Here is a 26,155-nt window from a genome sequence, read left to right on the forward strand (position 1 = left end):
AAAGAATCAAGCAATCAAGCTTGTTTTTCCCTGAAGTTAACAAGAGCTTGAGTTGAATCCGACAAACGCGAAACACGAAGCTGCACCCTTACGATTTCCAATTTTAATACTTTTCGCTATGTTTTCCTTTTAAAGTTTATTCATAGATATTGAATATTTGTTGTTAGGTTATTGTAGACTGGCCTTTCCAAGCTAACATTAGCTATCCACGACTAAGGAAAATTGTTATTCTGTAAATACGAAAATTGAAAATGGAGATTGTTTTCTGTTGGTATTCACTCTCACTCCGCTTTCTCTTTCATATGTACTCTATATTTCCAATTACTTTCCTACAGCTTTTGAGAGATAGAAGGATCCTGTTTAGCCAGAGAAATATCCGTTATTGAACGTGCATTTATCCATCTTATTTTGAAACGGAATGTTGTAATAAGGTTAGGGTGTGTCATACGACAAAGGTGACAGAAACTTCCTTACCAATTTGATAACTATTCCCCTGTGCATGATATCAGATGGTGTGTTTGTGTTTCAAACTTGGTGCAATTTTTTTTTTATTTGCATTAAGCTTCAAGTGTCAATTTCAAATGTGGTTACCTTGTAAGCCAAGGTTGCTCTAAAGACATTGAATTTATTTAGATCTGTCAGTTGCAGATATTGGCCTGCTGTTCATGGAAACCTCGTCCATTTGGTTTTTGGCACACGTGGTTTTTGTTAATTATTGACATAGGAACTGTTTCTATTTCATACTAAAACCACCGCCTACCTGATCAAAAACAAGCTAGCTTCCATTCATATTTTATTTCATAATAAATGTGTAACCACTAAAGTAACAAAATCATGTGAAAGGTGTTAGATTATGCTGTCATGGCTTGGTTATGGGTGTAGTTCAATTGACAACACACAGTAAACTTTCATAATAACAACAGCTGTCTCAAGGAGTAATGGCTGAGACAAAATTGATTGGTTCTTGAAGTCGCATGACCTATTGTCACAGAAGGATTATGAATGCATGATCTTAATAAGGAATATCTTCTGCTATATGCTCTCTGAATAAGTTAATTTGTATTGGATTTGTGCCAGGATTACATCCCCTTTGAGACAAAACAAGCATGTCAGGTTACAAGATGATAGGAAGTTAGAATACAGATATTTGCAGAGAGGTTCAGCTCCATCTCTTTTGCAAGAAAAGATTAAAATTAAATAAATTACCGTATTTACCCGCGGATAGGCCGCACTTTTTTCCCGGAAAAATGGGACCGAAATTGGGGTTGTGGCTTATACGCGGGTACAAGCGTTTTGACACCTCATTAACATGCACGAGAACTCACGGTAGTACAGTAAATTGACGTTTTAATGTTCGCTTTAAATTGTTCCTAACTTACAACACATACAACTACCCGGTACTCAACCTCAACAATTTTTTTTTTCCCATGAAAACCATTGAAAGTTTGGGGTGCGGCCAATACGCGGGTGCGGCCTATCTGCGGGTAAATACGGTACCTTACAAAAACATAAGCATTTAACTTTTGGTATAATTTGAGACTTTTTGCTCATTTCAGCAAAAGCTATAATCACATATCTCCTGGAGTAATTCCAGTACTTGATGTTTTTCACTGTTCATGCTCTTTGTCATGATGATTAAGCTTTTAAAAAAATTGTCTAATTTATTGCTTGCCTGTCCTTTATACAGTTACAATCTTTTATCCATTCAAAATTTTTTAAACCGGTGTGATTTTGGTCTTCCTTTGACACTGGGTATAGAAGTATCATATTATCTTAGACAGAGGAAATTAAAAAAAGTAAATTAAACTGGTTTTAGAATTTTATACAGCGAAGGGTGAATGTAATATGCTAGAGGCCTTATATGTTTTATAATTACCTGTTAACTAGTGAAGTTTCTATATGAATTTGATGTTAAAAACAGTGACATTATTGTTGCATCTGTATCTCTGTAGGCTTCCATGTCCCATTTTTCCTGTCAATGGTCCCAAGCAAGGTACATTTGATTACTATGTCCTTGTGTGTAAAGATCTTGATTGGAGTATCCCTGCATGGGATTTTCTGAAGACTCCTATTTTGGAGGCTGCAAAGGTATTGATACATCTATATAGAGTACTTGTAACTTTCCTTTTGAATTATTATGTAGGTGTGAAGTTTTTTTTTATATGAAATAATTCATATTTGTACTGCGGTTTTAGATGAAAGTGAAATGTGATCATCGCAGTAAATTTTCCAATTTAAGCAATTGGAAAGAAGAAGCCTGAAAAAAATCAGGGCTTCAACAGGATTCGAACCCGTGACCTCCGCGATACCGGTGCGATGCTCTACCAACTGAGCTATGAAGCCACACATTGGGAGCGAGGTCAATTTATTGAGTTCATATCTTCCCGTGCATATGTAGGTGTTGACTGAGCAGGAGAGCCTGATGGAAAACTGTTTGGCTCTAGCTAAATAAATAAGACAAATATTGCTTGTGAAACTCTATTTGAAATTTGATCTCACAACAAGATTACCTCGCTAACTGTTTGAGACAAAATTTTGCAGGTGGATAAAGCAGTTGGAGTTGAGACATTGGTGTTTTCCTGTGACCAAGACTTGCCAGTGGTAAGTTCATGGAAATTTTCAATAAGGTGCAAGAAACTTATGAAAAATGTAGTTGTGGAGCAGCGTTCTGTTAATATGAATGGTCCATGCAGTAACCCTTAATCATGTAAAAAGAAGAAGAGTTTGTCAAGGTCCACAGGATGTTTCTTCCCCAAGAATTTACGAATTTTTGTCTCCATGAAAAGTCTGCTCTTGTTCCAAGTGGCCCCTCTAAGGGGAGCTTATCCCATTGTTCATAGCATGAAGCAACTAAATGTAAGAATATTAATACTGTTAAATGAGATATCAGTGCAGTGCAGATCATTCCCCATCAACACTCTGTTAAGCCTCCCTGACAGGTTGCTGTTACCCTTTGACTCCCAGAAGTGATTAACTTGTAACTTCTCCCAATAATATCCATACAATTCAGCCACCAGGTAATGGGAATACTCAAACTCATCAGGAAGAAGGTGTTGTCGCAATCTAGTACCAAATTCTCATAACTTATTTACACGGAATTGTATGTCAGTTATAGGAGAGAATTAACAATCAGATCTTGGGAGTTAAAGGGTTTATACCTTTTATAACCCAGGGAAGATAGAGTTACTGTGAGTTGTTAGAATATCTTGCCTAAGAACACCTCAAAATGACCTGGCCAGGTCTCATACCCAGAGATACCCTGGATCTGGAGTTTAGGTAGCGCTCAATCTGTTAGGCCACAGCATCTTGCATGACATACAATATTCTAATAATTTCCTCTACCCAGGTACATGCTCCAACAGGCCCTGTTAATAGGGATTATGACGATGTGAGACGATACTATGATGCAGCAGTGAATGGAATTAAAAGGTGAGTTACTATATACAACATTTACTCTCCTACATGTATATGTACATTTGTGCACATAACTTCTTTTTTTGATATCATGGTTTTTCTTGGGTGAACAGAAGAGATGTTCATGTTATGTTTGGTAAAGATTTTATTAATTATCAAAAATATATTAAGCAAAAGACCTAAAATAATTGCCTACCTCAAGATGACTATTGATAACAATGAAGCACTGTATTTAAGTCTTAAAACAGAGTTACCTTTTATTTAACTTTGAGTGAAAATGTAGGCTGGAAATGTAAAAACTATAATTTTTTGTCAGGGAAAGGCTCAGGCTCATTAGTTGTGCAGTAATATGATTATGTGATAAATTAATCATTCACTTGTCTTTTGGCAATTAATAAATGAATGCACGTTCATTGAATTTCGAACATTTTGGTTTGATTTGAAAAATAAGACAGAATTATCTAGGTTGATCTAGGGAATATTTAACCAACTTTTGAGGTGCAGAGAAAAGGAGAAAAAAAAATCATGAGAGAGGCAATTTCGTTTGACATGAGCTAATCTAACAACAAATTTGGGTAACCTGGTTAAAGACCATGTGATACTCGAAGCAAATTGAAAGCCAATCAAAATAGAATCTTGGTTTGTATGAGAACAAGTCTGAATAATTTCCATGGTGCATGGCATTTTGGAATTTGAAAATTAAGACATTCCACATGCAAAAAAATGCCATTTTCTGCATTGATATTGTCAAACTCAGCAAGGATGGCCATGGAATTACCCTGACTGGATGCTCTGAAAAACAAGGAACAGATGCTTGCATGTCAGGAAAGGAAGATCTGCATTGCATAAAAATGTATTCATTTGTGAGTCCTTACTGCCTTGACTGATATGATACTGTTGCAAATACATTGGGCAGGCTCAGTTGAAATTGTCACACTGTTGATAAATTATAATCGTGTTTTATCATTTTCCAAAGGGCTCTTAAGGGCGGAAGCAGATGCCCACTCCTGGTGACCATTTCAAAAGACACATTCCCAAATGCATGGTCTGTTTCACTTCTTGGAGCTCTTCATGCACTCTATGTGGTAAGAATCACTTAGCATGTGATTTAGATATTATTTAGTCATCACTACATAAAATCTAGGTTTCTAGTGTGAGGTATAGTCAAATGACTTCCAGAGATACTTTGATTTCACTTGTACTTAAATTCTGTTTGCTCTATTGGGGAAAATGGCACAGTTATATGTAATCCAATGACTTCAAAGAGTGACATATAGGAAATTTACCTTTGTTTTAAACCCAAAATGAAAAATCCACCAGATTTTAATCCAGGTATCTATTTAGAAATTTTATTTTTGAATTGTGTGTTATGCTTTCTTCTTACTAACCAAGCATGAAGGCCTCACTGGGAAATATTAGCCCAGTGTTGTGGCAGTATGGATTGACTGCAGTAAGGTCCATTACTAAAATGACTGAGGGCCATTATCCCCCTGTACAGCTTAGTAAGCAAGGTCAATAAGTAGTTTATTATATGGCACTCAGACCAAACTTGTTTGTTTTGAATTTGCGGGATTACATGAACAAAAATTGCTAAGATTATGGCACTCTCTGTGGAAATGGCCCTCATGGCAAAATATGGACTGAGGAAGAATCAATCAGAACATTTGGATTTGCCTCAGGTCTACCTTACCAGATAATAATTGTTCCTACTGTGGTTTGGGGGACTTTGTGTCTTAAGTTGGCATTTCCTTTACTATAGTTGGAGAACCTCTCCATAATGTCATCTTTGTGAGACTGAAGTGGGTGTTGTAGAGATAGATAGTAGAGGTCTAATAAACACTTTTTGTTTTGGAAAGGTAGAATATTTACTCACAAATAATGCTTTAAGAAGCTTGTGAGTTAAATACTTTATATCGTAATTAATATATGTAGCATATATAACATAAACAACAAGAAAGAAAAAATGATGTTCAGAAGAAAAGCATACCAAAACAAGAGAAGGTACTGTGAATCTATAACAGTCTCTAAGGTAATAGTTTTCCCTTTAATGAAATGAATTGTCTGCATGAGCAAGTTTTCTTGTCATTTCCTAATCCTTGGAATTTTTGTCTCATTAAGTAACTGAAGAGTTTAGAGAAGAAGGGTCATTTGAAGTTCTTATCAATAATTCTGACTTTCTTGTTTAGCCAATTGAACTGCGAGAAGCTTTCCCAGACAAGGAACAAAAAGTTGATCACCTTGGAGTGGTACTGTTTGGTGAAGTGAGTTGACTCAAATAAAACTAGTTTTATCATTACATTATATTTACGTTTTCAACCCAGTTGTTAACACTAAATTACCTGTTATCATTACATTAGTTCCATTAAAAAAGGCCTATAGTGCTTCCAACAATCAGCATATGGGGACACCCTTTTGAAGAAAAAAAGGTGGCTGCTTTTGAAAGTAATCATAAAAAGCAGTCAATAACAGAGTTAAGGAAGGCAGGTTATTTTCAGGATTTTTTTGCAAGCCAGGGAGTGATAGTCAAGAAGCTCAGAAATTGTTGGGAGTGAAAATGGTAGATACAAATTAATGAACAATGCAGTAACAGAGTAGAGAACATCAAGGCTGGTTATGTATCTAAGAGACAATTAAACAGTTTACAACAAATGCTTTCAAGAGTGCCTTAAAGAGTTTTCCCAAACCAAGACTTTTTTTTCATAAAGAATTCCATGTAACATGATGCAATTCAGTGCATTTACACTTTGATTGCTGGAATTTAGAAGACAAAAAAGTATCATTATTTTGATCCATATATATATAAAATAAATATTTTATGTATATATATATATAGATATGTGTCTTTATATATATATATATATATATATATATATATATATATATATATATATATATATATATATATACACACACATATGTAAAGTCAGTGGCAGTATTTGTGCTCTTTGAAATTGAATTTTCTTCCATTGCTTTTTTCAATTTCTTGGAAACATTGACAAAATGCAAGGCAGCCATTTTGAAATTAAATGCACCTTGTGAGATTTGATGCAATCCTTGGCCAATCAGAGTGCGTGCACTTCTATGATCACCACACCAATTACACTAAATATACATAACTATGTCAATCTCTAGGACTGCAATGTGGAGTACATCAAAGCAATTGATTCTGGAAGGTAAGCATATTATGGTGTACTATACATATAGCCATAACTTACAAAATTATGGAGAATAGTGCTGTGCTTTAGTCATCCAGAAGACTTCTGACTAAACCTGTTCCTCCAATCATACATCTACATCCTCCTTTTCACAACAGTGTGGGATGTTTTACTGTAAACTGAATCTTTTTTGCCTTCAATTGGTTTTTTGTCAAAATTGTACCATGACTAGACACCACTCTCACTGGAAAACATTCTTTAAGTTTCCAAGGTCAGTGTCTTGGTGATCAAATAACTGAAACAGTGCTCAATGGAAATCCTCTCACAATCATTACCAAACTGACTACAATGTGCCTTCAAAAATTGAAAGAGAGAACTGTGGGTTATATCTCACCAATTGTTGTGTGATCCGTATCATAGGTATGTGTGTCAGGACATTGGTGGATCAGATCCTGAAAGAATGGCTGCCCCTCGGGTGGAGGAGTATATTCGTGAATTATTTGAAGGTTCTCCAGTTAAAGTAAGCTATCTTGATTATTAATTTGTCCTTAACATACTTTGTTTCATGATTAATTATGTGGCAACCTCAATGTTAAAGTTTGCCTTTAGTTGTTAGTTTTCAAATTTTTGGTCTCAAAGAATTGTTTGAAATGTATTCAGAAACTTCAAGGGCACAACTTGAGCACCAGCCTGCAAAACCTTTAGCTTCACATATATGGGCCCTTGCATGGATCCCATTGCAATCTTATGCTTCCTGATTTTATTTAGGTGACAGTTGTTAAAGATCCAGCTGAATTTGAGAAGAACTATCCACTGTATGCAGCTGTCAATAGATGTGCAAGAGGTAAGTAATTTGTCATTTTATTTAAGATACAGATTTCATGTTGCTGTTTGTCTGTTCAGAGTCATCAGAAAAATTTGGTATGGAAAAAGTTTTACCTTCATGTTCCTACCTCATGTGTGTTATTTTTTAATTGCTAAATAATGACAATGCTGACATTATAATTCTTTTCTTTGCAGTGGTTTCACCAGATTAATATAATTACATTTTATTTTTAATCAATTAATGGATATAGGGTGATGAACTTCTCCAAACATGTTCCCTTCAACTCCCAAGATCTCATTAGTAATTCTCCTTTCTTTCTGCCATACAGTTCTTGTGATGTTAGTTTGGAGAATTTGGGATTGGATCAACTTATAATCCCTTAATTGATATTTTTCTTTATTCTCATCACTTGTCTGCTTGATATTGTATTGTAAGGAGGAATTCTGTCTTGGTCACTCTTGGGAGTTAAAGGGTTAAGCTAGTAAGATCTAACAATGATTAAAAGGTTAACTATTTAATAGATGTAAAAAAAAAAACAAAGAAAAAGAGAGATTTTCAATAGTTAATTAAAAAACTGTTTGTCAAATGTTTACTGTTGAAACACTAAGTATGCTTATTGATTTTAGTTGTTGACAGACACACTGGTAGAATCATCAACCTAGAGTATGTGGGAGAAGGTGACATCCAAAACACTGTCCTTCTTGTTGGAAAGGTTAGTACATGAAAGCAATTTGTACTGTTTACCAGTTATCCAGCCATTCTCCAAGGGTGTTCATGCTCAATTTCATCTTGAGTAATCTCTTTTGTGCTTTCCCTTTGAAAAATTTGACTTTGCCTTTGGTCATAGTAGATGGACACAGTCCATTACTACCAAATATTCTTCCATGATACTCCACTTCTTGCTCATTCTTTTCTAAAATTTGTTTTTTTTTTATCTGTGTCCTGATGTATGTCATTCTATGTTAGGATGTGACAATAACTATTTGCGCCCATTTCTTTGTATTTTAGGGTGTGACTTATGACACAGGTGGTGCAGATATTAAGGCTGGTGGGGTCATGGCTGGAATGAGTAGGTAAAGATGCTGGGCTTTGGTATGCATTTAATTGTAACACTGTTGTGTGTATAAAATATGAAAGGGGACCAATCAGAGAGCACTGCAAGTTGTGTAGAATCCTCAATTTATATAAATTTGAAAGAATGATCACCTAATCTGGTGGCTTCTATTTCTTTTAAACATGAAAAAAAAACGCCCTTGAGTATATTGACTTATTATCTAAATTATGAGTGACTCTGTAGAAAACAACTTGTTGGTATGACTGGTTAGAGCAGTGGTTAAATAGGGATGTGAACACAAATTGTTCAACTTTAAAAATGTTATTGAGTCCCATACAAATCGTTTTACTAGTATTATTTTTACCTTAAAGAGATTGCATATAGTTATAAATATTATTATTATCTCTGTCATGTATTCTTTTAATTTTAAGGGATAAGTGTGGGGCAGCTGCAGTTGCAGGGTTCTTTCAGGTATGATATAATGATTTTATATCAAGTAACATAGGGTATTTTTTCCAATTTACTTTCTTCTAATTTCTGTCCAAAGTAGAAAATGTGATTTATGATCCAGCATTTATCTTTCAGACTCTTGCTATGCTGAAACCAAAAGGAATCAAAGTCTTTGGTACAATGGCCATGGTACGCAACAGTGTTGGTGCAGGTAAAGCAACACATACAGTCTAAATGGTGTCTCACCCCTGTGATGATACGTCTTAGACAAATCTTAGCCACATGTTAAATTAACTGTGTTCGCATATTGAAAAGTTAAGGTTTTAAGGCTTGAATGTCACCTTCACTTTCAATCAGCTCTAATACCTTAAGCCTCAGCAACATCAACAATATTAGTACTGACCAGAGCGGAGGTGCTTCTTTAATTTATACTTTCGATTATGAATCCTTCTCTTCACTATTACCATCCTTAGAAAAGCAAAATTAAATTATGCGAGTTCATCACCAAAAAAAATTCAATAAATGTACAATTTCAGAGGGCTATGTTGCTGATGAGATTATAACCTCTGCCGCTGGGGCCAGGATTAGGGTTGGTAACACTGATGCTGAGGGTCGCATGGCAATGGCTGATTGTGTGCATCATATGAAACTCAAGGTAATATTGTGAATTTAAACATAAAGCAAATCAAAAAAATGTAACATACTTATCAAAGAGTAACAAGAAAGCGATGAAGAACTTGATAAAATGAACTGGATGAGAATTTAGCTTTGGCAACACCAGGGTGTGGCGCTTCATCTTCTTGATTTGTACTAGGTTCAGTTGAAGTATAGAGTGTCTGGTTTTTGTGGAGGGCGGAAAAATCGAAGAACTTAAAACCCCTTAGAGCGTTTCAAACTTTAACAGCTCGTGATTACATTCTTTTATTTTGTTTTCTTCCCTTTACTCCTCCTATACTTCCATCATCCCCCTCCCTCCTTCCTTCTGTTCTTGGTCTTTTCTCTCTTCATTCCATATTTTCCTTCCCAACCTTTGGTCCTAATTTTATTCCCTCCTCTCTCCACCCCCCCCCCCCCCACACACACACACACACACACACACACACACACACACACACACACACACACACACACACACACACACACACACACACACACACACACACACCCACACACACACACACACACACACACACACACACACACACACCCACACACACACACACACACACACACACACACACACACACCCACACACACACACACACACACACACACACACACACACACACACACACACCTACTTTTACTTTACCTCTTTACCTTTATTGTCCGAGGAGACTAATTGAATCTCGCTTTACATCCCAGTAACTGTCTCATTATTGAAACAGTAATAAATGTGTAATCGTTTTGTTTCAGGCTCTCCAAGAGAAAGTTCCCACACACATTGTTACAATTGCCACTCTCACTGGCCATGCCGTCTTGGCTATGGGTCCTGCCTACTCAGTAAGTAGTAATTAAATTGCCAGTACTGTTATACAGTCAACTTTCTCACCGAAGCGATTCCATGTTGACTGAATGACGTTTTCGTTTATCAGTCAAGTACAGTTCCTGAACTCCCTCTTAATTGACCTCTCGTCAAACTTCTTAAGAGAGCGCAGCCATTTTCAGGAGAAAAAATTGGATAGCTTCAATACTCGTGTGTTCGGGAAGGTAACCACCAAACAATGATAACTGTTAAGAAATTGCAAAAAGCTAAAATCATCACGAAGGAAATAGATATGCAGTATCTCATATATGGCACTTGAATGCAAGTTTAGTTTGAACCAAGTGAGTGAAAGTGATTTAACAAGGAACGCATTTCGAACTGTAAACATCAAAGAATGAAAAAAAGCTAGTAGCGTCCTGTAATATGTTGCCTGCATGGTATATGTTCTTTTGAAAGGTACTCTTCGTAATTGCAACCGGCAAAAAATAGTGATAAGTGGTGGCCCCGTTAGGTCTCGGCTTTTGTTCTTGATTTTTCTCCAACTGACCACTTCCCTTAAACGACTACTTTTTTTTCTGTGCCAACGATATACTACACTACATTATATTTTTTTTCTAAGATAAACCAGTGAGCTTCACTTCTGAAAACAAGTAGTTGCATAACTCGTTTATTTTCTCCTACTCGTTTGGGGTTTCCAACGAACACTTCATCAGGGAGTTTGACAATACAACTAACCACACCTGTATACATACCTTGGAGCAATATGTCTTACATTTCGTAAAAACACGCCCACAGATATGCGAACATTTGCAGTAATACCCGCATTTACGTGTCTAGGAAACTGGTAGAACATAGTCTTGCAAGGTGTGACATATTTTAACGTGATTTTGTCATTACTTGGGGCCCAAATTTTTAGCTAAAACTGTTAACCTCAAGTAAGTGCGCGTAATAAACATCGCGAGTTACCAGGGCAAACTGACTCAGTGCTGAGATAGTCTGTGACAGACGAGCGTTTAATCCCCCTCAGGGTAGTGGGGGAAGGGGCGGAGTTGTACTCTAGGGCTCAAGTCAGAGGGTAGAGGATTAAAAAATTGACGTGGCCTTTAACTTAAGCGAGTGGGGGTAACTAGCTAAGTATCAGGAGGCTTAGAACTGGAAAAAGAACTGATGTGGTACGTACAACATTGACTCGAATTTCATGTCCTTGATGTGTGAAACATCGTTTATTTACCTTCCTGTTTTCCTTACTAGATTGTGATTGACAATGGGCCTGCAGCTCGTACCAAGTTTGCTCAAAATATCCAAAAAGGTTGGTGCTTTTTACTCGTTAAGCCTGGTACTACTAGTCTTTTCAAGAACATGCGAACTTTAAAATCCAAAGTTCAGCTAGCGTGAATTGTAAGTCGTTCTCACACTCACTCAATAATTTGTTTGTTATATTTCTAGCTGGACATGACATGGGTGATCCGTTTGAAATCTCGACAGTTCGTAGAGAGGTATTTGATAAGCTTTATTAATATAATTATCATCTTAATCTTGTCTTAAGTCGTCGTCACCCTAAATTTTTTTCATTCTTTTGATTTAAGTGAATTTTTTAAGTAAGCAATCTCACTTTGCGGCGGCCAAACATTTTCAATCTCTGAATTTTTTTGTCTTAAAGAGAAAGGAAAAAAAGCGAATGGGTTGCCTGAAATTCTCCTTCAACGACTTCATTGACGGACATCTAATTTCTCCCGACAGTATCACCCCTGAATCAGACTTATTTAGGTAACGAGAATAAAGGAAATGATCACCAATTAAAGAAGCTCTTGATTGTTGAAACAAATTCTCTTTAGTAGCACCCTAGGAAATGTACAGAGAACAGTATGGAGAATATTCAAACTGATGTTAGTATGTAAAGGGTTAAACGTGAGGCAGTGGTAAACGAAAACCAGATGAAAAGCAAATTAAATGTCACTTTTCTTTTGCCTTCACAACTGCCTCATGTATCGTACATCTTTACTACCAGTTTTCATTAAGTTACAGAGAAAACCGATATTGCGATATTGCGGCGTTGGGAAGCGTTCATTGGTATTCATTTGTGTGCATTTCTTTTGTGAAATCTTTGAGGGTTAAATTTAAGTCGCTTTTAATCTTACACGGTTATCACAAAAAATGATGCAGAAAAGTTGTTTAACACTGATATTTCCAAATTCGTGTTAAAAACTCGGCAAGATTGAACTAATATGAATAGGTTGTGTTTGTTCTTTGTTTGATTTTCAAGGACCAACAGTCCTCTTTATTGGTTTTCACGTAAATTTCACTCAGTTACTTCACAAACCTCGTCCCAAAATAAAAAATAATAACACAATATTCTAAGTCATGGAGATCCTTTCGTCCTAAAGAGCGAAAACTAAACAAACAGGGAACCCAGCTAACAAATTTATTGACTCTATTCAGGATTACGACTTCGTCAGAGCCCATTCAGAGTACGCAGACGTATTGCAGTGTAATAACTCTCCATCCAGTAGAACACCCAGGGGACATCAGTTCCCAGCTGCTTTCCTCATCAGGGCCTCAGGACTTGATAAGGTGAGTTCAAATGTTACTTTGTAAAGAGGGGTTTTTTTCTTTCTGCGCTACTTCGATGAAATTTTTCTGCAGTTGGGTACACTGTAGCTAATCGTGCATCGATTGGTTGGATGTGAAGATCTCTAATTTTTTAGTTTGAAACATCGAACAATCAATATGTTGTACTTTGTTATCACTAAATATAGCAATAATAAGCAGAATTATACACGCATTTTGATTGGTTCTCTCTTATGGTTTACTGGAGGAGAAGCGCAAAGATGACGTCACCGCTAACAACATTTTGCTTCTAAATCTTATAAAACAAATAGATTCCGTGTTGCTGTGGGTCTGCATAGTTTTAGATCACAGGAGAAGTCAAAATGTGGTAAAACATCGGTGACACACAAGGTTGCGCGTAATTGGCCCTTTTTGTCCTTACCACATGTTGACGTCATTTTTGATCTATTATGAACAAACGCACGGCAATATGGAATCTATCTGTTAAATTTATTTTTCTATTCATTTATTTATTTTTCATACTAGCATGGTATTGACTCAAACCAGCCACTCTGTTACTCTCACTTTGACATTGCTGGATCAAGTGGTACATTCCCACAAGTTCCTACTGGGGCGCCAGTGGTTGCCATGACAGAAACCTTTCTCAAAAGCCACTGTTGAACAGATCATAAGCTGATAGCTTTGCACAGCTTCATGTTCTTGCTTGAGCACGACACTTCAAAGATAGATTAGCACGAGAAATCTGATTTCTGTTGATTTTCGTTGAATTAGTTCTAGAATGATGTGGGAGTCGCAGCGGCATATGCGAGGCTTATAATATAATTTTGAAAAGAAAAAGGTTAAATGACTGATGAAGTGTTAGATAATCTCGAATGAAATGATAGAACAGGGAACTTTTAAACTTTAATATTGAAATAGTAATTATTAATATAGCAAAATTAGGAAATGCTAGTGGTAAAGTGGAGCTGAGATAAATAGGTTCTGAAAAGTTTGTACTTAGTCGTCTTTTTCGTAGAATCTCAGAGTTTTCGATAACGCTTCGTGTGAAAGTTTGAGCCAAAGTATTGCTGGAAGTAGTGGGAAACAACGTAACAAGTCAGTGATTCCTCGCGGTTGTTTGAAAAATTTAGTGGAATATGAGTGACAAATAAATTAAATAAACAATTTTTTTGTTGTTGCTGAATCTTCCTTTTTTTGTTCGTCATTTTATTACTTAACCCTTCATTCCCAAGACCTGATTTTTACTTCTCCCCTCCAGCTGCCGCACATTGTCATGTAAGTCACCAGGAATTTGGTGTTAAATCAAGACAAAAACTTCTACCTGATAAGTTGAAGTGGTATTATTACCTGTTTTCTGGATAATGTAAGGATATTAGGAAGAGAAGTAACAAATTAATCGCTTCTGGAAGTTAAAGGGTAAAATCAGTATTACTGAATTCAGGGTAACACGAGGATAGTGTTGTAAATGCTGTCAATCCAAAATGTGCCGCGGTCAAGAGTGAAGAAACTTTTGTTAATTGAAATACCACACAATGACTCTCTTTTTTTGTTTGTTAAAATGCGACATGACTTTAAGGAGATCTTATTGTAGTGCACGGTCTTTGTCTTGCATAAATGGCACGCCACCTTTCCAGGGAACGAGAAAACTGCCAAAACCAACGGATATTAATAGAAATACAAGCTCGCGAATGCAGCTACGTTCGTTTACCATTTCGTTTATGTACCATAAACATTTTAAGGATCTTCGTGAGTCCGCTGAAATTAGTTCCTTCACTGGAAAAACGCAGGTTAACGCGTACTAAGTTATTAACGTTTGCGTCTATGATAACTGTCTGATTGCACAAGTGTTTACTTGGGAAGGGTACCTGGGTAGAGCAACATCTCCCCATGGAGTCAGAACTAGGTGATTGGATTGGGCTAGATTATAGTCAGTACCAGCAGTATCCCATCGTTATCAAAAAAATATATTGATATTTAAAAGAAAAAAAAATACCATTGTCAAATGACAATGTAGATGGGTAGCTCACTGCCCAATTATGCATGTTGCGTGACGAGCCATGCGTGACACATTTGCTCTATTGAACGAAAAACACTGGAACTAGTTAAAGTTTTAAAATTCTTTTTTGTGATACTTTGAGAGCGATGGATGCAAACTGACCATTCTGTTTCCCAAGCAGGGGCAAAAACAGCAGCTTAGACAACAGTTGCCTTTCAATACATTTTTCCTCTTGTTTGATAGTGTATGAATTAAAAAATGGCCTCACAGAGGATGAAAATCTCTGAAATGGAGACCACGTGTGACAGTCAGTTCAACTACAAGGTAAAGGTAAGGAACAAATACGATCGTCATTAATGTAACTTTTATTTGAGCACGATAATCCTGAAGCTATAAGATTTTAAGTCGGGTCTCTAGCTGCAGAATACTGACTGGGCACAAAAGTGGGTCTGAGAACAGAGACAATTTGTCGAATAAATCGATCCTCGATACATAAACAGTAATTTGCACACTTAGTTACATTTTATTTTGACCTACGTATTGTCGCCTAGTCACCTTCCTGAGGTCTTCTGTCGCGGATCTTTTTGGCCCATTCCTTGGTGGTGAGGATAAGCTCTTTTTGAAACATTGTTTAAGGCCTCAGTCCGGCATGAGACGAGGCTTGAAACGAGCTCAATGCAATTCTATAGGTAGATACCAAAGTGATAACGCTTGATCCATAACAATATGTTATAATACTAGCATTCGATCAGTTTTTTTCTTCGTTTTCTTTCTCAACGGTTTTGGAAGGCAAACTTACACTGAGAGACGTTTTGTGTAATACTTATTTATCAAATAGTGTCTGAAGCAGAAAGTGTGAAGTGCACTCATCACAAATACACTGTACTTCCTGACATGGTGTGATTCTAATCTATTTGTATCTATATGATAAGTTGAATTTTACACACATTTTGATTGGTTCTTATCTATGGTTTATTAGAGGACAGGGACAAAGATGATGCCACAAGTAAAAAAATTTTGCTTTTTTATGATATAAAACAATTATGTTCAGTTCAGTGACAGATCACAGGAGATGTTAAAATGTATTAGGGACAACAGTGGTACAATTGTCTGGGCCTCATGTGTCACTCTTTTGTTCTTACCAGATTTTGAGGACATCTTTGATCTGTTACTAGACATCTCTATTCTTGCAGTATCATTGTCAAATACCCCTACCAGTCATGCTGTTACCTATTTAACAGTTAATGTCTTGCTTTTTTTTCCCACCAAAATGAGTTGTCTTCCAAGTACAGTTTTACTTCTAAGGGTATTTAAGAAGTTCAGATGAAATAAATAGGATAGCCATTTTCAAATAAGGGTAAAAGAGTGGTACAGGGTAAATTGTCAACAAATGGAGTGCTACTTCAGGAGTAACAAATGAAGCAGATATATTTTTTCCAATTCCAATTATACAGAGGGGAATGTTCATTTTACTTGCAGAAACTTAAAAAGAATAAAGTCAAGCCTGTAACCTGACTGTGTGACTGAAGGATCTTTGAATTACAGTTTGTTGAGCTGTTTCAATCCATGAAGTGCCAGAAGTAGACTACTTTGGAGTCATGTAGGTCAAAGAGTTCATTCATCTTCACTAGAATACATGACTGACTGACTTACTGGTTGGCTGGCTGACTGACTGACTGAATGACCGACTGATTGGCTGACAGACCGTCTGACTTGCTGTCTGACTGACTGATTGGCTGGCTTGCTGACAGACTTACTGTCTGACTTACAGACTGACTGGCTGGCTGGCTTGCTGGCAGACTGACTGGCTGACTTGTTGACCCGCTGACTGACAGCTAGACTGACCGATTGACTGGCCGGATGGCTGACAGACTACTGACCGACAGACTGACTGACTGACTGACTGGTTGGCTTGCTGACTGACTGACTGATGACTGACTGATTTGCCAGCTGGCTCACTGGCAGACTGACTGACTGGCCGACAGACTGACTGACTGGCTGACAGACTGGCTGGGTGACTGACTGACTGATTGACTGATTGACTGGCTGGCTGGCTGGCTGGCTGGCTGACTGACTGACTGACTGACTGACTGACTGACTTACTGACTGGCTGGCTGACTGACTGACTGACTGACTTACTGACTTACTGACTGGCTGGCTGACTGACTAACTGATCAACTGAATTGATAACATATTGAGTTATTGAGAAAGTGATAGAGTGATTAATTATTTTATGTTGAATGATTACATACTGAACCTACATGAACATGTACTTGGGTATTGAATTGATTTATTGCCTTTCCATTCGACTATTTCTCTCTGATAGGCTCAACTTTATTTTTCACTTCTGGGCTGGTCTGGGAAACTGAGAAGGGCAATCTTTGACAAGAAAAAAGTATTTACATGTACCCCTCTTTCAATTCAAAGAAAAATGTGTATTACCATATCTTTTGACTTACATACACCACTGGAATATTGTTTCACTGGGGATGATGTGAAAGTCAGTCGTGGAAACCTAGCAACTGTCTCCTTTTTTCTTGTACAAGGGCTGACTATAGCAGTATTCCAAGCGTTCAAAAACCCGTTATCTGGATTAGTCAAGCCTATGTAATTGCCACTTTCTATAAATGATCATCATGCACCTATTGGTTACACTTATATTAAGTCTTCAAATCAAACAGGAAAAAGCCCAATGACTCAAACTTTTTCCAAACCATTTCTGTTTTCAGATCCGACACAAACAAAGGAAGCCACGCCTTAAGTCACAGTTAGACTACAACTTCACACAACAAGGTCGTGTGCACTTCTAAGTACCAGTCACAAACAGGTATTCAGTGGCACTGTGAGTTCTCACTTAAGTTTGATTCTGTGTATTTAATCTCATCTTCACACATTTCTATACCAAAAACAAACGAAATGTGGCGCGTAGTACGCGAGATTTATTCTAAAACTTTCGGCTCTACTGAGTGAATTTGCGTGTATTTGTAGGCTGCAACTTGTGGGGTATAGTATGAATTTTTGGGTTTGTTAGATAGTTTTTCATTCAATTATTTTTCAAAACGTAGATGGAGTACTGATAGGAATCTAGAATTCAGTAAGTCAACTCAGAGTAGTGTGGGCAAAATGAAACGATCGAGAGCAGTCCTGAAACGCGCGCATTTTAGTTAAGAATGTTTTATGGTCAGACGAATTGTCAAACAGTTGTTAGAATATAGTTCGTTACTTGTTAGTATGAAAAGAAAGGTGAGTCAGCTGCCTTTCGGGGAAGTTACATCTAAACAACAACATCGTTTACCAAGTTTACTCATAGACTTTTTTACTTGAATTGTGTCCTCACGACTCGTGCAGTTAACCAGTTTTTGCGTTTTTATTCGCTCTTGAGAACAGAACGTGTTGTAACAGCCTTTGGAAAAGAAGCAGCAATAACATCTGAGGCCAGCCCTGACTTGGCCATTCTAAAACTTTATCCTTGTGATTTAATGCCACGGTAAATGTGTGTTCGTGATGTACTGTCGCTTTTTTCAGCGCCAAAATAATCAGCTACCAATTTTCGGTTAGAGTCAACCTCTTTCCTCTCGGGTGGAGGGGTAGGGAAATTGGCAAGAGTAGTGAAATGGAGTTCACTTTGGCTCTGCTTTTTCTTTTATTACTTTTTAAATTTTTCTGATATAAATGTATGGTAACCAAAGATTAACATTCAGTAAATGGTGAAGCAATCTGGCAGGTATTTACACCCGCAAATATGTTTTGCACAAATTATATTTTTCAGATGGACAATGATTTATTTAAAGATTGCAGTAGTGGATGAATTTTTTGTAGTCTTCAGGAATTGAAGTTTCAAGCTGATATGTTGATATACTGATTTCAGGTTAGAAATTTCTATGTCTTACCTAATTATGGTAATTTTTTTCATTAATTCAGAGGTTTGGTTTGAAAACAAAGACCTTAAGCAAACCACGACGGCTTTAGCAACGAGAACGTGGCCAAACAAAAGGTTTAATGGGCGCATCAGTTGTTCAACACGTGCGTTTTAAAATTATGTATATTTCTTAGCTATCCTCTGCAAAACAACAACCTTAATTCGCCAAATTTTGCTCGGAAGGAGGAAAGGAACTATTCACGTTTCCATTTGAAACTAAACGCTAATAACATATCTTATGCTGAAGATGAGGTGTGGCGCCGTTAAAGACGGTAATTAAATCTACCCTCTAGCGAAATTCTGAAGAAAACATTAATTCTTTTTTTTTAATTATTATTGACGTTGTGGAGCCATTATAGAAAGTAATGATCAGAGCAGACGTTGTATTATGAAAATTCCATGTGAGGAGCAAATTCTACGCAACCCGAGGGATTGAAGTGTTTTCCAAAGACTCAAATTCAATAGCAGCACTCGGTCTATGGTTTTTTCTTTTCCTCAGTTTTCTTTTCTTTTCTTTTCTTTTCTTGCTTTTCCTTTCTGTCATTCTGATAATTTGTACTGTCCTTTTCTCGTAGTAAATGTTGTCGTTAATTTGCGGCCAGTTTTAAATATCTATGGAATAAGGTGACGGAACAATGTATAGTTACAGAGAAAAAACTCATCCCATTCTATGTTGTTGATTTCATTTTTTCTTTCAAATTTATTTATATATTAAATTATGTTCTTGAATTTACTTCAGATTGACGAGAAGGAAAGCAAGAGTCCTGAGAAAAATGTCAACCAAGGAGAGAATGCAAAATTTGGGGTCGATCTGCCACCTAACCCCTCTACACCCGTCTCTTATAGAAATTTTTAAGTATTTGTAAAATACATGTGTACGTTGTGGTAACAACATCTTGTAATACGCATGTGTCTAAAGACACACATTTGGTAACACAAAAAGCATGACTTTGAAATAGATGTTAGTACCACAAGGTTGACTAGGTTTAGAATGACTTAACAAAACCGTTTACCAGAGGTGGGTGCGGCGGGGGAGGTCGGATGGGTGAAAAAAAAACTGTCTGAGTATTGTAATATTACTGTATTATAAGATGTTAATGTCGTATTATAAGATGTTAAGAAAAATATTGTAATATTACTATTGTAGTGTATGTTAAAGATTCTAATGTAATACTGTACTGTGGTGTATTAAAAGATGTTTGTACCACAGAGTAGATGACTTATCAAGAGTAACTGCTTTTGGTTACTTTCCAAGGTAGAGAACTGTTATAAGGTGTCTAATAGAGGCGGGTGTGATGGGGAATGGTGGACGGATCGAACCCCATTTTTTCATTTTATTCTCTGAATTGGGGGTCGATCCAATTTTTCTTTCTTTCCAAGATTGATATTTGTCTCTTGTCTTTAGTCTCGTGCTTAAGGCGATCGTGTTCCCTAGTATTCAGCGGTGGGTGGTCGAAGAAACCTGCAAAACAGGGAAATGAATTCAAAACCAAGAATTTGAGCCATAACAACGTTACCGACAAACCAACTTTTCCGGCCACAAGACTAAGACAAACCTCCACAAGCCTCTGTCCTTCATAACAAGGACGACACAAATTTTTCCTCTCAAAAGATCATGAAAAACTTTCATTGCACAATTTTTCGTTCAAGTGAACTACAAAGCTACACTCACCGGAATAAAAGTATTCTCGTCTTTCTTGACCTTTTTTACATTTGTAATCTTTGGGGTTACTGGAAGAGGAAAGGTACGCGATAATTGTATACATACAAATTGGCAGTGTTAAAACACAGACAATTTCTGGACCATCATAACAGAATTACACAAGCTTTCGTTCAACTACGCCACAACAATTATTTAAAGTCACATTTTTACCTAATACTATTTTTCCGGCATCGAAGAGACAAGGAAAATTAAACGATTATAACTCAAGACCACTAGTTCTGGTTAAATATATTTTTAACCCTTAAAGCCACAAATTTTAGGACCACCGGTTAAAATTAAACTTGTCCATTCATCTTAATCACATCACTGAAATTGAAAATAACGAAACATTTTAGCAGTTCTGACAATTAATTCGTTTCAATTATTGTTTGTAATAATCCGAATTATTTAAGATACAACTGATCGACAAATTTTCGAGTTGAAAATTAAAACTATTTTCAGATCAAAGCTAAAGAATTGACATAAAAAGTTTGTTTTGGTGCATTTCGCATTTAGTCGATCGAAAGACCAAATAACTACCTGCCGTTTTCAGGAGACAAAACTAATTAGATTAATTAGACCAGCCCTGAAAAGTTTTTGAGAACCACTAGCCTCTAATGTTGGGTCAGCTCCCAGGTAATGTCATCAAAAAGGAAAATGGAGGTAACTGAAGCCACGAAATAATAAGCTATGTTACCATAAACATTAATTAGACCAGCCCTGAAGAGTTTTTGAAAATAGTTTGTCTAAAAATAATAGCATAATTCAGGCAAAACTAGTCTGTCGTTCAGGCAAGAAGCTAACGTTAACCGTGGTTGTCACAGGTTTTGAAATTTGCTGAGTTTCCCTGACTTTTCCAAGAAAAATGTACAATTCCCCTGATAAACTGAATAAAAAATGTAACAAATCAGTCAAGATAATGGCCTCCGACCTTCCATCACACATCCTCCCCAACCATGCATCAGGCTTTCAGCAAGTCACATGTAGAGTACATGGGTCCAGAATTCCTTAACGTAGCGTGGGAAAAGGATCTCTTGGAAACCCAACATCAGCTTGCCGTTCATTTTCGTTAATAAAATATTCTTCCTATCAAACAAGTTTCATGTCCATGAAATTTACCAAAGAATTGAAAAAGTTCGAAAACCATGAAAATAAACGAGAGAAGAAAATGTATGATTTTATTCAAAAACCTACTTGGGCTTGCATTTGAAGGGGAAACGAAGAGGCCAAAACAAGAGGAATGAGATCATATTTACTACAGATTTCACTTTTCCTAGACTCCTTTTAAAGCCTTAATTTTCCCTAAGTCAACGTGAAATTCCCTGACATTGAAAACATTTTTTTCCTTGAACTTTCCCCGACCTGTGGCAACCATGCGAAGGGGAACAAAAATCGTCATATCAAAGGGCGCCATGACAAAGCCGGCCTAAAACATTATTCGCCTCCAAACAAATTGACAATCTGAGTTATACCAAAAGTCTACCTGAAGAGACAGCTAAGGAGACTTTGAACTTAAGTGAGTCACAAAAGATTCATTGGCTTTTAATCCTATATTGAAAGCTGTTGAGTATTACTTGATCCTATACCAACAGGCCTATATCAGAAGCATACAACCTGGAAGCGTCTAAATTCTTCCAGCAAGCTAGGGTTTATTACGCGATCACTCAAAACGCGGATGCATTTCGCTTTAATAGGGAACCAAAGGTTCAGGCAAAAGTTTCCTTTAACTCTTTTACTCCCCAGATCTAGTTAGTAATTCTCCTTACTATCTGCCATACAATTCTTATGATGTTAGTTCAGAGAATTTGGTATTGGATCAACTAATAATCCCATGAGTGATATTTTTCTGTATTCTCATCACCTGCCTGCTTGATATTGTATTGATATTGTAAGGAGAAATTCTGTCTTGGTCACTTGTGGGAGTGAAAGGGTTAAAACATCTTACGGCCGCTTGCTTTCTTGGAGGACGTAGAAGTTCATGAGAACGAAAGCCGGTTTCGGATGCTTTCATTGCCGGGAAGCGCTGCAAAAGTTTGGTATTTACAAAGCGACTGGCAGAATATTTCTTGAAGATTTTAAGTCAAACTAGCTCTTAAATTTAGCGGTTTAGTGAAGCAGTGAATCGAATGGATTTTTGCAGGTTTAAAACGAAAAGGATCTGCTCGAGAAAACCTGGCTTCTTAAAAAATTAACTGCCGAGTTTAAGAATAGACGAAATTAGGTTCGCATTCGTTAGTTAGGGCTGGAACATTCTCGTCCTTGTTGCTTTTTTTTTTTAATTCGATTTTACTCTTATGTAAGCCAAAGAGCCAAATTCTTTCTTTCTTCTGAAAACTTGGTTTTCACTTAGCGAACAAAAAGCTCTGAAGGGCCTGTTTATATGGAGGTGGGGGACCCCAGGTTGGTGAGGTTACCCGCTTAAGTGGGGTAACCCGCCAGTCTACATAATCTCTTATTTTATCTTGATCACGTTTACATGATAGGTGGGGTGACCTGCTTAGGCGGGTTGCCTGGTCTGCTGGGTAGGGTAACCCTGTCAGCCGGGGTGACAATTTGCCATGTAAACGTCTCAAGGTGGGGTAACCGGCCGCCTAGCCGGGGTAGCGTTCATGTTACAAAAAGATCAAATGAGCCAAACAATAGCGATACACAAGTGTGTTAAAACTTTTTACATTTCCTTGTCGTCCCACGCGCGTCACGAGCTAAAACGCTAACATACCTTTGTTTACGTCCTCTTAGCAATGAAACCTCGACGGCGATTTAGTCACGTTTTTACTTTGAACTCAACCCTACATTCGCATGTTATGCCGCAATGGCGATAACAACCTCGAGAAACTTCACCCCGGCATCCCGGGGTTGTAAGATTGTATGTAAACATGGGATTTTTATCGACCACGGCTAGGTGGGTTACCTCACCCACCTTGGGTCCCCCACATTCATGTAAACAGGCCCTAAATGTCTAATTACATTTATTGGCTGTAGGTTACGTGTTTTTCTCTGGTAATGTGAGATTTTATTTGTGAGATTTTGTGGAAGAGTTGCACTTGAGCACTCGTCGCGCAAGGACAGAGCTCTAAGTAAATGAGATTGTCTTTACATTCCACCCAAACTAGAAGGTAAATTCTGATAGGCGAGTCACGTGCTGTAAAAAGCCCAGCCCTGCTACATATCTAAAATGATGCTTCTATGTTGTAGTTTAAATCGAATACGTGCAGCATCTTAACGATAACGAAACACTTACCTTGAACACCTCATTGAGACAATCATGGTCCAATAATCAACTGAAATCTAAGACAGTAAAACTTGTCTCTGCTCTTGGTTTTGTCCTGTATCAGGATTGAAAGATACAAAAATCAACAAACATAACTCCTTTAGTTAATAAATAATCTTTCATGTATAAAGCAGAAATTAAGTCTAATCAAATATTTTCAGAGGTTTGTTGAGTGTAACCGACACCTTAGTAGGTCACTTATTAGTCACCCATCTCTGGTGCAAAGTTAAACATCCGATCAGTGCATAAAGACAGTCCAGTGTCTCAAACAGTTTTTCCTCTTTTTTGAGGACCAAGTCTTTGCATCATAGATCAAAACTAAGGAAGAGTTGTGTTTGTTGAAACCGACTCCTTAACAGGTCAGCCTTCAGTCACCCATCTCATGTACAAAGTCAAACACCTGATCAGTGCCTAAAGACAGTCCAGTATCAGAAACAATATATCCTCTTTGTTGGGGACTAAGTCTTTGCATCACAGATCATGGCTAAGGAAGGGTTGTGTAAGGTGAAACCAACTCTTTACCCAGTCAGCTTCCAGTTACCCATCTCTTGTACCAATTCAAACACTCACTCAGTACATGAAGACAGTCCACTATCTGAAACAATTTTACCTCTTTTAAGGGAGGACTATGTCTTTGCATCACAGATCAAGACTAAGGAGTTGTGTAGGGTGAAACTGAAAAGACAGTCAATTTCCAAACAGCTTTTCTTTTTTTGTAAAGATGAAGACTTAAGAAGGTATTTTTTTGGGTGACACTGACTCTTACTGGCTCAACATTTTGTTACCCATCTCTTATCTCTTGCAAAAAGTGATCATCAATTAGGCACAGAAACTCATTACAGTTTCAGAAACAGGCTTTAGATTGAAATAACTAATTAGTATGTGTCATTTTACTCTTTAACTCCATGATCAAATTTGTAATTACTTAATATCTGGATGATATTGTATTGATATTGTAAGGAGAAATTCTGTGTTCGTCACTCATGGGAGATAAAAGGTTAATATCATCTTATCAGAAATTGGTCACCTCATCAATCGAAACATGTCTTCTCTGTTTAGTAAATGGTTTGAACCCAAATTAGATTGTGTAGTAAATAGCTCACTGTGTGATGGAAGTCTTCCATGGAAAAGGTTTAGGTCAGCAGAGGGCTTTGCATGATGTGAAAGCACATCAAATTCAATGACTTCTTCTTTAAAGTAATAGTATTCAACCTTTCTTATCTAAAGATGACTCTTCTTTGACCAAGGACTAGACTTTTTTAATTTCCTTATAAATTGCAGAATTTTCCTTTAAACTGTGCTAATTATTTTTTTTTTTTTTATGCTTTAGGTCATGTTTTTTGACAGAAAAAATTAAATTTCTCTTGCAAGACCTGATATTGACTTCGGGAGATAGATCCATCCACATTGCTATAAATATAGATACAACTATCTTCATTGTATGTATTAGATACAGCTATCTAAGCTGTAGTCCACCGAGGATGCAGCTATCTACCCTGTCTATGTTATTATTTAATACAAGAGATTTGGTTTTATCAACTGATTTGAAAAAGTAAATTGGCCATTGTAAAGAGTTTTTAAACCTTATGTTTTGCGTATTGATGGAGGGCTAGTGCTTGAAATGTCAGCTTAAGAAACTCTTAATAGTGGCCAATTTACATTATCAACTCAGTTGATAGAACAAAATTGTCTTGTATTACTCCCCATCAATGAAGCACCACAGTTTCTTTAAAAACTGTATTACTTTATATACACCTATAGAGTGTTTATATCATAAACAGACAGCTATCTGCAGTGTCTACAAAACATGGCTATGTACTGCAATTTGTTCTGTCTGCAATGGATACAATAATCAACACTGTTTAGACTGGATTAAACCATCTTGTATGCATCTGCAGAGGGTAGTATACCGCAGAATCGCACAGATACAGCTATCTACTCAGTCTTCGGTAAATGTAACCATCAGAGTGTAGAGCCCTCAGGGGAAGATTTGAATTTCCCGCGTTCGGGTACAAAAATAAAATCAAAACGAATTAATTAAACAGTAGATTATCAGGAATAAAAATATAACGCTCGGAAAAACCATCTGTAGAATTAAATTTAAAAAATGTACAGAACAAAACAGCCTTCAGATATACCTTATCCTTGCACGAGTTTCAGATGTTTCGGTGTCCAGCGGTGAGTGTATGGACATCAACCTTCAACATTTGTGTCTGGCAGCCAAGGAAATCATTCATAATAAATTCAAACGAAAGAACCGAATGAATATATGTGTGCTTTAAAATCTAAGTGATGCTGAAGGGCCGTTTTCTCT

General features: G+C 37.0%; 1 protein-coding gene and 2 long non-coding RNA genes across 5 annotated transcripts in view; 2 read left to right on the plus strand and 1 right to left on the minus strand.

Annotated features, from left to right (window-relative positions):
- LOC113668109 (putative aminopeptidase W07G4.4) overlaps window positions 1-14,136 on the plus strand; it is a 14,709-nt gene extending 573 nt beyond the window's left edge. Inside the window, exons 2-19 of the mRNA XM_089196452.1 lie at window positions 1,953-2,088; window positions 2,542-2,601; window positions 3,347-3,429; window positions 4,391-4,499; window positions 5,601-5,675; window positions 6,547-6,587; window positions 6,990-7,089; window positions 7,338-7,413; window positions 8,022-8,107; window positions 8,404-8,468; window positions 8,881-8,920; window positions 9,035-9,110; window positions 9,436-9,554; window positions 10,316-10,402; window positions 11,637-11,694; window positions 11,832-11,881; window positions 12,825-12,956; window positions 13,479-14,136. Of these exons, the coding sequence (XP_089052578.1) occupies window positions 1,953-2,088; window positions 2,542-2,601; window positions 3,347-3,429; window positions 4,391-4,499; window positions 5,601-5,675; window positions 6,547-6,587; window positions 6,990-7,089; window positions 7,338-7,413; window positions 8,022-8,107; window positions 8,404-8,468; window positions 8,881-8,920; window positions 9,035-9,110; window positions 9,436-9,554; window positions 10,316-10,402; window positions 11,637-11,694; window positions 11,832-11,881; window positions 12,825-12,956; window positions 13,479-13,613 (1,528 nt within the window). The 3' untranslated portion in view covers window positions 13,614-14,136. The remainder of the gene's footprint in view (window positions 1-1,952; window positions 2,089-2,541; window positions 2,602-3,346; window positions 3,430-4,390; window positions 4,500-5,600; window positions 5,676-6,546; window positions 6,588-6,989; window positions 7,090-7,337; window positions 7,414-8,021; window positions 8,108-8,403; window positions 8,469-8,880; window positions 8,921-9,034; window positions 9,111-9,435; window positions 9,555-10,315; window positions 10,403-11,636; window positions 11,695-11,831; window positions 11,882-12,824; window positions 12,957-13,478) is intronic.
- Window positions 14,137-15,067: 931 nt separating this feature from the next.
- LOC113668130 (uncharacterized) lies at window positions 15,068-19,993 on the plus strand. Of its 3 annotated transcripts, none has more exons than XR_003445958.2 (5): window positions 15,068-15,279; window positions 16,429-16,549; window positions 17,679-17,776; window positions 18,719-18,817; window positions 19,608-19,993. It is a non-coding gene; the product is annotated as an uncharacterized LOC113668130 (long non-coding RNA). The 3 variants fall into 3 exon arrangements; XR_016183668.1 differs by having other exon boundaries at window positions 15,069-15,273; XR_016183667.1 differs by lacking the exon at window positions 15,068-15,279 and adding an exon at window positions 15,881-15,955.
- Window positions 19,994-20,195: 202 nt separating this feature from the next.
- LOC149050371 (uncharacterized) lies at window positions 20,196-26,110 on the minus strand. Its single transcript, XR_016183666.1, has 4 exons — window positions 25,980-26,110; window positions 23,812-23,896; window positions 20,541-20,599; window positions 20,196-20,330 (listed from the first exon to the last, which is right to left on the minus strand). It is a non-coding gene; the product is annotated as an uncharacterized LOC149050371 (long non-coding RNA).
- Window positions 26,111-26,155: the final 45 nt, after the last annotated feature.

The sequence above is a fragment of the Pocillopora damicornis genome, chromosome 2, assembly GCF_964200805.1.
Source record: "Pocillopora damicornis chromosome 2, jaPocDami1.2, whole genome shotgun sequence".
Classification (NCBI taxonomy): domain Eukaryota; kingdom Metazoa; phylum Cnidaria; class Anthozoa; order Scleractinia; family Pocilloporidae; genus Pocillopora; species Pocillopora damicornis.